At 39.9% G+C, this 12,191-nt stretch overlaps 1 protein-coding gene and 1 long non-coding RNA gene across 2 annotated transcripts in view; one reads left to right on the top strand and one right to left on the bottom strand.

Annotated features, from left to right (window-relative positions):
* LOC117826382 overlaps positions 1 to 1,915 on the bottom strand; it is a 10,262-nt gene extending 8,347 nt beyond the window's left edge. The window contains exon 1 of the long non-coding RNA XR_004634027.1: positions 1,771 to 1,915. This is a non-coding gene — a long non-coding RNA (uncharacterized LOC117826382). The remainder of the gene's footprint in view (positions 1 to 1,770) is intronic.
* lpin2 (lipin 2) overlaps positions 1,891 to 12,191 on the top strand; it is a 25,667-nt gene continuing 15,366 nt past the window's right edge. The window contains exons 1-2 of the mRNA XM_034702381.1: positions 1,891 to 2,107; positions 10,532 to 10,732. Coding sequence (XP_034558272.1) covers positions 10,541 to 10,732 — 192 coding nt within the window. The 5' untranslated portion in view covers positions 1,891 to 2,107; positions 10,532 to 10,540. The remainder of the gene's footprint in view (positions 2,108 to 10,531; positions 10,733 to 12,191) is intronic.

Raw genomic sequence — 12,191 nt, 5'->3', positions numbered from 1 at the left:
CCATGTTAAAATTGTACTGTGTGTATATATGTTATGTGCCTGGGGTGCACTGTCCGCAAGCTACAAGTGTCATTACAACAGTTTGCTGGAGAGGTAGAGCAGGAAAACCCTGATGACATATAGAGTAGTTTGTGACAACACCCACATGACTGTGGAAACCGGTTCATTCAAGGTATCTCACACAACCTAAAGAGCCCCAAGCCAGGTCCTACAGGCATAACTGGAATATTTCAAAGAGATCTAATCTGTAAAACTCAGAGACCTTGACTCTGTCAGAACTATGTGTTGAAAAAAGCGGGAATGTTGTATTTCAGGAAGAATAGATCGAAATCGTATGGAAAAGTGACCCTGCAGCACTTGGTCTGAGGCTGTGTGACTAATAAATAAAGTTAAACATACGCCTGCTTTCTCTTCATGGCACTCCATGTCGCAATAAGGGTGTGTCCACTTTAGAGAGGTTTCACTTCTTCACATAATCTCACCTAAGCACTCATTCATTGAGAAATCGTTTGTCTTCATTTAAATCGAATCATTTGGAGTGGTTGGGAATGAATAATGGCTTCTCAGAGAGAAACTGCTCCACTGACAACATAGTTTCTGTCTGCTTCTATTGCACCTGTCTTTCAACACAGGTTCAAGGGGCAGATTCCTTCATAGCCAAAATAGCCCAAAATCTGAACTATGATGGCTATTTGCCGCATACTATCGGTAGCTTTCTTTGCATTTTTTCTGTAGCAAATGTCATTCTGTAAGTATTTGAATTTGGGGCTTTGGAAACACATCTTTGTAAGTTCTTAAAGATTTAAGCTTATTGGATTTCCATTATACCACGCTGTTGACCTTCTTTTTTAAATAAAAATATACATAGGCCTATAACATCTGCTGCATACCTCACTTTTAGTCAAAGTAGAGATGATAGCACAGCAGAGGCAGAGAGGGTAAATTAATGCTTTATATTTATTTCATCCTATACAAAACCTTATTTGAGCCTCATCTACATTACTGCAATATCATATGGTGTAACACATTTCCAACTCACTTAAAAAAAACTTGAGACTCTCCAAAAGAAAGTCATACATGCCCTATCATGGTCTGAGTTCACTTCTCCTACCAGAATACTTTTCAACCGTTATAATCTTCTGAGGCTTACTGAGTACAATTACCTCCAGAATGCCTGTATAATGTTCCAGACTGTCCACAAACTGAACCAGAAATTGTGTGAGCTCACTCCAATCTTCCTACCTATGCACACACATGCCACAAGGAATAAAAACCTAATTACTGGGTAAAAACGAAGGTTAAAATGTACCAGCTTTAGCATTGTATGTAAAGGGCCCCAGATATGGAATGAGCTTGACAATGGGTTAAAAATGTCACATTACATCTCCATCTTAAAAAAAAGCTAAAATTGCCACTGCTAGCAATGTATGATTCATTTACTGATCATATCAATGCACCCACTAATCTATGTATGTAACCACAATATTAGGATTGTCTGTTGTGTGTTTGTTGTCTGTTAGTATGTTCTTGTATCTTGTCTGTTGCCACTTTATTTGTGGGAAATTGGGCCCCCTGTTAAAAGCTTTAAATAGCTTCCTTTGGGTCACCCCTTTCCACAGATCCAGCCATTGTGAAAATGTTTACTGAATATATGTAAATTTGTGATAATGTGTGTGAATACACTAAACTAAACTAAACATTTAAACATTAGAGAACCAAGAGTTAAAGCATCAGAATGACTATTTAGCCTATGGGCATTTTACTACTCACCACCTTGTGTTATCCTTTGTGTGACATAAAAGTCGTTTAATATGCTCCTAAACGAACTGCTCAGGTCATAATATTGCTAAACATGTTGAGGGTGTTCCCTTTTTGGTGTAATGTTAACCCTGCACTGAACTGTTACACTGGCTGTGTGAGTGAACCACCACTGTGCGGCTCCCTGTCCCACCAACTTCAGCGCCCTGTCTCCAGCCTCAGCAGCCAGCCACGGGGCTTCAGACACGGACACGTCAGGAGGCTTCAGATGACTTTATCTGGCAAAGATATGGGGACTCGTTAAAGAAGCAGTATCGTCCTTCTGTGGCAGCACCCCCCTGAAGCTAAGGTAAATGAATAGTTATTGATGGGATGACTGAAACCCGTTTTGATATCCGCTGCCTGTGATAAGCCATATTTCTGACTCTGCCGTCTGCTAACGTTAGCTAGCTTGTAAGCTGGCTAACATATTTTGATACGTGGGATTAACAAATATTTTAGTACAAGATTGGAAACCAAATGGTCTCGCAACAATTCAAGTGACAGCTTTTCATTGAAACCGGCGAAGTAGCGTCTCACCGTTTGTTATTGGCTAACGGTGAACGACAACATTGAAGCTAGCTGTAATGGCTAACTGCACCGTCTCCATTCATTAATTCATCTCTACTATCCTCTGATCTATCTTCAATATTAACTCATGGAGAGCAAAGCAGCTCACAGAAGACATGGGGATATGTGAATGTAGTTTCTGTACCTTTATTTCCGCAATGTTCGTCCATGTTTTGTTTGAATGCTTGTGTACTGGTGGTCAGTCACACGACGTGTCAGTTTCAGTATCTGAGTGAGTGTTTTAGCCTCATATATTCTGCTGCGACAAGCAGTCAGTGTGGAGTCAGCTCTGCAAACTCATCAAACAGAACCACCAGCCTGGAAAACACTTTAAAGCAGGGAACTAATTTCAGTTCAGGGGCCACATGCAGCCCAATTTGATCTCAAGTGGGCCACACAAGTAAAAGCATAACATAATAACCTATAAATAATGACAACTCCAATTGTTTCCATTTGTTTTAGTGCAAAAAAGTAAAAGTACATTCTGAATATGTTCACATTTGATGAACCATCTTTCTACAAAAACAGTTGTATTTTTTGTGATGTTGAGTCTCATAGTGGGCAGAATATTTTACTCTTAAAGCCCTGAAACCTGCTGCGAACACACCAAGCATACAGGTTTCCCATTCACCTGACACAGAGTGTAATGTTTACTGCAAAATAACAGATAGATTATAATAATGAAGAAGGTAAAGTTGACTATTTTGGACCCCTCAGCTCCAGCATGAACAGTGTGCTTGCTGGACAGTGTTGTATGCAGGAGTGTAGTGCTAGTGTTAGTAGTTAGTGGATCATCTTACAGTGCTCTATAAAGTCTGTATGAATCTGAACTGGATTATGGAAACAGCAAGTCATCTATTTTCTCACTTTGAGGACAAAAAAAGTCCCGGAAAAAAATTGCCATTCAGGGCGCTCCATTAGCACAATGATTTTATGTGACCCCCAGAGGACAAATTTAAAATAGTAGTTACTTTTATTTAAAAATTGCACTCAATGTCTTCTATGTATTTTTTTCATTTTGGGAAGTCATCCGGGCCGTATGTTTGACACCCCTGCTTTAAAGTGTAACCTAAAGCTATTGCATACCAAAAGTTGTCAGACATGTAATGTAAATATAAAATTAAAAAAAACAATACACATCCATTTACTTAATAATTGGCACTGAGGTAGGTCGTCACTGCACTACTTTCCCCTGTAACCTAACATAACCTGAATAACATAGAATTAGGACACATGAGTTACATCTTAAAGGGAAGCATTTGAGGACCTCAGTGAACCAAACACAACCAGCCTGTGTCTGTAAACTGTTCACATTTTATGTTCAAACTTTAAAACATATATATGTTTTAATGTTAACCTGTATCAGGTAGTCATATTCACCGTGACCTCATTAATTACATCCTGATCTTTCCAGTCAGCATTTATTCCTCTGTAGTCTTCGGTTAAACTTCTGCCACGTGAGCGCAGCTGTAAGCCTCATACACTGTGCTTGTTTATAGCACGTAGGAATGCCTTTCAAGCAGTAACTATCACGTAGGGCTCCATGGCATGTTAAGTCCACCTGTCGCAGGGGAGTGAGCGCACAGCTAGTGTCCCCAGAGTTGAAAAAGCTTAATACATCCATAGAAAGGGGCTTGGCATAGGTTCAGTGTGTGGACAATGGCGGCATGGCATGATGTGGTCTTGGCAATTTCAATAAGCAGTCTTTTTTGTTCTGTAGCTCACCATAAAGTTATCATGTTATCAGGAGAAAACCATAGACTGTATAAATAATGGACGTAGTATCCGTGACGTCACCTATCTGTTCCTGAGCGCTGTTTTGAAGCCAATTGACGGCGGTAGCCATATTGGAAATGCGGAACTCAACGAGGCATAGTGTGACATAAAGAGGCGGAGTTTGAGCCTCCTAGCCAACAGCTGTGTTCCCGCCCGGGAGTCAAGTCAGTCCTGTCCTTATTTGGGCAGAAACTCGTAATCTTAATATCTTCTGAACCGTCACGTTAGAAAACAATTCACCCCCCGTACAGTGTGTGCTGATAGACAAATTAGCTACATAGATCCAAGCCGTTTTTTGAACCAGCCTGTAAACATGTTTATTTCTGCTGCAAAGATCGTCTTTTTTGAATGGGTGTGTATGTGGTTTCCGGTGTTTCTGTAGCCAGCCTCAAGCGGATTCTCGATGAATTACAGTTTCTAACACTTGCGCATGTGCTTCATATTTTGAGACTGGAGGTTGCCGCTTGGAGAAAACAGGGTTTATTGTTTTGCGATGATGAGATAAATTAATCTATTATTATGTGAAAACAAACTTTTTCCTCCCAATATATGAATAGCAGATCAAGATATCTCTTATTTGTTTTGGAAGCAGTAGTGACGGGAGGCATTGCTGTGTTTTGAGCCATGCAGGCTTAATGTTAAATACCCATTTAACACTTTATCTGCACTCTTTGGTCTTGGATTTGATTATAGACAAGCATCTTATTTCGTCATCTTGACCGTCATTAGCTGTGCTAAGGTAGACTTGGAAATTTTGATATTTCCACCTAGCCTTGTAAAAACCAAACACCACACAGCTCTTATAATTTCCTCACTCATAGAGTGTGCTCTCAATCCCAAGTGGTCAAATTAGTGTCTCACCAAATCCACACACCAAGAAATGGATCTGGGCTGTCTTTCTCTTGCACTGCAGAATACATGAAGAAGGATAGCCAACACGGCCTGTCTGGGGTCGTTGTAGTCACGGCTTATGTTACATGCATAATAAGTAGGCTCATTTCGGTGCTCTGTGATGTTACCCAACACTCTAGAGAGTGTAACATGAAGCTAGTGTGGTCTGGTTGCCCAGCTCGGTCACACGACAGATTCTTTTGTCACTCTCGTCTAAACAAACCAGCTCTGGATCATTCCAGATGAAGATCATTATAATGCGGTCAGGGAAACAAGGCCAACAATACTCTTCTGTATTATATTATTCTAATGGGATAACTTTATTTTAAAAGTAAGGGCTCTCTACGATAATCTTGTGTCGTCCGTTACTGCTGGTGTATTTGTAACCACAGGGCATGGGATTTGTTTTTTTTCCAAAGGAAAGTTTTAATCTATTTATTCATGACTCTTCTCAAATATTCAAACATAAAACAGATCCCAGCAGAGGGGGAGGGTGAACAAACAGCCTGCACTCAGTTGGCCTCTCTGTTTTGTTTGATAGTGTTTACAAAAGGGCCAGCAGATGGGACAGTAGGGATGTGGCCTTTTTGGAAGTGCCTAGTGTATTACATTTATCTCGTGCATTCAATGAGGACCTAAACCAGGCAGGAGATTGCTTGAAGTCAGACCAGTGAGAACTGCCTGATGACAGAAACGTGTTTGAGTTCATAACCGGTGTCTTAAGTGTGCTCACTCCATCTATCATGAATGTAGAGATGATTAGCCAGAGCATTTAAGCTAATATTTAATATAGGGTTGCATTATATTGGATTTTTTGCGGATATCCCATATGACGATATCATGCATCCTTAATTTAATCCCACAGAGATTATCAATCAATCAATCAATCAATCAATCAATCAATCAATCAATCAATCAATCAATCAATCAATCAATCAATCAGTCAATCAATCAATCAATCAATCAGAGTGTCTTTATATAGCGCTTCTCATACAATGATATTGTAACACAAAGTGCAGTACAAAAAAATGAATAAAAGTACCCCCCATCCTAATCCCAACCCAGCCCCGACCCCCAAAACCCACCCACAATCCCAAGGTTAAGAACACAATATATGCAACAATAATAATAAAAACAATGAAAATAAAATGAATGAATACAAATAAAAAATAAGTTGCTGAACGAACTGAGGAAACGCTCTCACGATATCTAAATGAGGAAACACTGGAGGTAAATAAGATGTTAAAACTCAACTCAAATAAGATGCTATACTTAAAATTGATAAATAAATAAAATAAATTACTAAGAAAATAAAACACTAAAATATTAAAAAATAAAAGGAAAATAAGATGCTATGCTTAAAAAATAAATAAAATAGAATAAAAAGTGACTAAAATTTGAACTTGATGATAAACAAATAAAACTGTTATAAGAATAAAACTCAGTTAAAGGCGAGACTAAAAAGGTAGGTCTTGAGTTTGTTCTTAATGTTTATAAAAGAGGCATTTGCAGAATTGACACCTCTTTACTTTCATGATCACATTTGAAGTTAATGTGCAACTAAAGATCCACATGTTCAAGTCCATTGTTGTGAGTGTAGCCAATCAATATAATCATTCCCCCCTCAGCCCCCCCCCCCCCCCTTTTGATTAGTCATGCACAATAAAAGCACATGCAGCAACGATTGTAGCCTACATGTGACTTACTCTGCAAGAACAACACGCCGACGAGATGTGCTTGTTTTCCCTGAGCTCGTGCTCTTATCAGGGAGAAAACATTGCAAAGCAGTTCACAGTAATTAGCTGTCACTTATCAGCCACACACCACCACCCAAAAGAGGTCATCCCATTGGCCGAACCCACGGCGCTCCGTCAGCTGATTGGGTGAGCACAACTTGCAAAAAATAGCCCCAGAAGAAGCATGACAAGGTTTATGATCATGTTGCACAATTGCAGCTGGTATCAGATAGGGGTGTGCAGGTATTTACCCCTGTAAGGGTTTTTCCAATGCGATTAGGTGGGCCATGATTGAGATGGGATTCAAGATGGAAGGGAGGTGTCATCATAACAACCTGAGGGAGGGAAAACTTGGTCCAAGTGGAGTATCTTAAGGTAGGGATAGGAAGAGCTGGGACTAAACGAGATGAAGAGACAGAGATCGTGGGGGGACGAAGATCTCCTGGGAAGTTACACAGAGGACAACACAGACAACAGCGATGAGTCCTCGTCTCTGAGGTCTTCCTGGTCCCTGGTGAGTCAGCACTGACGAGTCTGTCTGTCTCTGTCTGTCACAGCTTGGGCATTCTGCTGGAGGGCCTTACTACACTGTTAGTCATCCTCCCGGATTGTTTGATTTGGCAGGTAGCTTAGCTTTGTGGTTTATTTTGACAGCCAAGCCCAATGATTTGGTACCTGACCACAGTGAATCAGGTGGATTATACAAGTCTTAGGGCTGCTGTTTTAGACTGTGAGAAAAGAGGACGGGACACTGATATAAAGTTTGTGTTTGAGATGGTTAGATATTCCTATTCCTCCTCATCATTCATCCTAAGCCTGTTCTGTTTAACTTGAAGTTTAGGGTTCACTGTGTGTCCTTCTACTTCTGAGTTGATAGTGAATGAAGGAGTAGACGCACTTAAAGCATGTTTGTCACACGTGAGCAGGTCGAGATAACTAAATACTGGCACCTTTCCAGACAGCTTCTGTGAGGAAATGTATGTTGTAAATGCATAACAGAAGTACATTACATAATTGCATTCAAAAGGATTTGTAAACTTATTGGAACAGCCTTCTTTGTATTTATTAACGCTTAGTCTAGCAGAGTTTAAGTCCTTGTGACATCCTGTGTGGTGAAAGTGAAAGTTTATTACATAACGGTCCAAATTTACACCATGCTTTCTCTTCTAGGCTGCAGCAGGAAAGGTTTTTTTCTTTGTGTCCAGAGCGACTGAAATCACGAAAAAGATACAAACACTCGTAGATTTTTTTAATCCTGTACTGTAACTTAAACATCTATCACCCCCTATTAATCTTACTTATTCAAAGGATTTAACCCACAAATTCACCACTTGCCATGTTTTTCTAGTATAGAATAATAATAAAATTGAGGTTTATCATCTGATTCATTCAAATTTTTCATGGAAAGTAAATAGACTGTTGCAGAAGTAAATCACATTGCTATCTGTCGTTTAATCCACTATTACCTTTTTCTCCAAACTGTACGTTATTTCATCACCCCGTGCAAACAAAGAAACCCTGCCACTCTATGACTCTGTTGAACACCTTAAAAACTGCACTGGTTTGTTAAACGGAGGAGTCATGAGGAAATGCTACATTCAAATTCATGCTAGTTTTCCGTGACTACCAACCCTAGCTTTAATGCGGTTAGCAAACAGCTTTAAGATGCTCTTTAGCCAACGTCTGTCGTTAATACTGTACAACATACATACACACATACATACATACACATACATTCATACATACATACATACATACATACATACATACATACATACATACATACATACATACATACATACATACATACATACATACATACATACATACATACAATACAACAACAAGGCACCAGTGAAAACAATGGTAAATTGTACTTTTAAAATGAGATGATATTGACATTAACTCTTTGATTGTTAATAAGTGAACATATTTGAAAAATATGTCCCATCCCTATTAGAGTTATTTGTAATTGAATTGTCATTGCGATATGAGCATTTGCAATAAAGGCATTGAAAAAGTCTGAATTTGCTTTCTGGCTTAACATATGTATATTTTACCTGTTAGATTGAGTAGTGGATGTAATGGCCATGCTTATACATCATTTTGAATCTGTCAGATGAGTCTCAGCTGACTCAAAGCTACCCTCAGATTAATTGGTGTCTATTAAGTGGTGAAAAAAATACTTGAGCTTTTATTTGGGATTGAGGGAAAACATGTACACACAGGATAGTGTGACATATAGTACAGCAAATAGACCTAGAAACTGTAAGTGATGGCTGATAAGCACTCTTTTTGTTCATTCATCACACCTTGTTTCATCACATACTAGAGCTTTACATTTTGAACATGTGCCCTCGGGTATCCAAAGTAAAATTAACTTTAAAATGAGACAGTTTCCCAGTGTTTGAGCATTTCTACTTAATGTTCTGTTCTGGTTTCTTTCCTGCCGCTGTAGTTTCCTTTCAGTCTTCAAAGGAATTCTAGTAAACATCAACAGAGAGCTCAAACTCAGGTGTAACGCTGCATTTTTCCACACCCCCTTTTCTAAAAAAGCGAGTGAAGTTCCTAGAAAGACGAGAGTTTCCTGCTGTTGACAGAAGGTGTTGCTCTCAGTCACATGCTCCCCTCTACAGCCCTTTGAAAAGTCAGCTCACAGTGATGGATGTGTGTTCATGTCACATCATGCCTGTCTGTCTGTGTGGTTAGAAATGTGAGTTATTCCAAACACCCTGTACATGTTAATATTGTACCGCTATCTCCTCACTTGCTCACTCGCTGGAGATACATATAATGCCAGTTTCTCATTTTCCATGATGCCATCCTTGCACAAACGCCACTATTCTCTACCCATCCAGACCCCACCCCCCACTGCTCTCATGGCTAGAATCTGAACAAAAGGTCAGTGTAAGATAGGAGCATTTCAGGTTACATAAACGCAACAAAGTCAGCAGGGGAATGTGTTTACGAGCCCCACTTAACTAGACCCTGACCTGAGCAAACGAAAATTGTGTTTGCGTTATATGCGCTCTGTATCATAGAGTGCAAATGACTGGAATCAATTTAGCTCAGTAAAAGTCAGCGGAGAAGCCAGAGGCAGGCCGGAAAGTTAGTGTGATTGTTTTCAGGTCTGATTAGCTCAGGTCTGCGTGTAGTTTCCTCCCTGATTGACTACCTTTTATTGCTTGTAAAGGAATTTACAGCCTTACAAACCATTTCTTCCAAGTGACAAAAAAATGCTCGGGAGAAAATGTGCGCGCTGCTTATCCAAGCCTGAGCAATTATAGCCGCAGAGGTCTGGTTTTCACTGCTTTATTTGATCTACTTAGCAGAGTTATGAATGTAAACAGGAAGTCAGCTGCTTCCATGGCAGCAGTGCAGTGGGAACTCTGTGTGAGGTTGTCTCTTATTGTTTGAGCCCAGCCTTCAGCCCCCCTCTCTGATGTTGCTCATGTGGGACAGCGGCCAGCGACGGGGCAACAGTGGAGCTCTGGCAGTCTGTATGCGGGTCAGGAGATAACAGACACCACAGGGCAGGCAGGCTGAGAGGGAGCTGAGGGGCAGATATACACAACACAAATGTGAAGCGTGACGGTCCGGAAGAAGATACTCAGAGAGGAGAAACAACTGAGATAGTGTGAGGAAAATCAACTAGAGATTCTTTGCGCCAATCCGATCTCTTCTCCTGGACTGTAAACAAGTCACACTCATCCTGTCTTTCCATTTACTTAGCTAATGTTTAGTTATTTTCCCTCCTCCAGGCGGACACCATGAACTACGTGGGCCAGCTGGCAGGTCAGGTGCTGGTAACCGTCAAAGAACTCTACAAGGGCATCAATCAGGCCACACTATCAGGCTGCATTGATGTTGTGGTCGTCCGCCAGAGAGATGGCACCTACCAGTGCTCACCATTCCACGTGCGCTTTGGCAAGCTTGGTGTACTGCGCTCCAAAGAGAAAGTTGTAAGTCACTTTTTTTCCCTAATATCTTTGTTACTATCATTTTTTTCTTTTGCTAATAAAGCCATGTATTTATCTCAGATACTGTTTTCTGTATCAACACCCTTCAAACCACGGCAAGGAAATGTTTCTGAAGCCATACTTGAGAGAATGGATGTTTGTTGTTGTTTCCATTTTGAGGAGCAGGTCCCATCCCTCACTAAATGCTCTCTAGGTAATATGTTTTCCAGTATGTGGCTCATACTGCATGTCCTTGTTTTCAAACGAAGTCAGGTCACAATGCAGCTTTACACAAGTACGCACAGGACAGTGTATGTTTGTACAGAACATGCTTTATTGACTTTACCCTGAATGTACAGTCACATTTCCCTTCCTTTCTGAGAAGTCTGGACATTGGTAATAGATAGATATTGAACTAAGTGAGCGACAGAATAAAGACTTGCTCCTTATTCTTTTTATATAGTGAAAAGAAAGAAAAAAATAAAACAGAAACACAAAATACTGGGATACATTGCACAAGCCAGACAGACTATCACAAACATAAGATAAAGGATACATATACACACAGGGCATCCATTCAAAGAGAAAAAGTCCATTGTATGTTGTGACTGGAATAATGCAGTGTTAAAGTAAGTTATACAGGAGATCCTGATACTGTTGGGACCTGCACAGTGTCTTGGTCAGTTTTTATGTGAGCCCAAAAGCAGTCCCAGGAGGTGGTCCCATCTTCTTTATTACCTTTTAATCTGTGCAGCATGGATTCATACGATTCACTCCTTATTCGTGATAATATTAGATTTGACGTCAGTGAACCAGTTCAATGTTGACTTAACCTAAACACTTACAGTATGTATGTTTATAAGAGTCCATTAGCTTTCACAGAGCAGGGTAAAACATTATATCTGAACACATGTTTGAAAGAAAACATTCAATTTGTGGCTCACAGAATAAAAGCTGCCAACTTTTGCAGTGAGGTGACCCATCCTAGTATCTTGGAGCAGGGAAATATTTGACGTGGATTGTATGTTCTGAGCTTTTCTGCTTCTTAGTAGTAGCTGTCACATACTTGGAGCAGTTGATCATGGTTGAGGAGCAGTGGTGCTATATTTAGCACTCGCTCACTTGAGGAAGTTGCATTTTGCACCTTTGCAGAAGCAATCTGTCAGTGATGAGTAGGTTAGGCTAGGTTACTTTGTTTATACCTGTAGGTAGATTCGTTTTGCAGCAAGATGATGACATCCAGTTACAAAACAACATAAACAAGATACCACACAAACCATTCAGAATTGGCAAACTATCACAACGCAAAACAGGATATAAAAGTACTCCGGATCCATCACTCATAATTTAAAGGAGAGAGAAAAATATCACAGAATGAGACATATAAATAATAAAAAAAACTCCAATAAATAGATAAAAACCTACAGAATAAACCAAGATTCAAGATTCAAGAAGATTCAAG

This window comes from Notolabrus celidotus, chromosome 15 (assembly GCF_009762535.1).
Source record: "Notolabrus celidotus isolate fNotCel1 chromosome 15, fNotCel1.pri, whole genome shotgun sequence".
NCBI classification, from domain to species: domain Eukaryota; kingdom Metazoa; phylum Chordata; class Actinopteri; order Labriformes; family Labridae; genus Notolabrus; species Notolabrus celidotus.
This window is presented reverse-complemented; position numbering and strand designations above follow the sequence as displayed.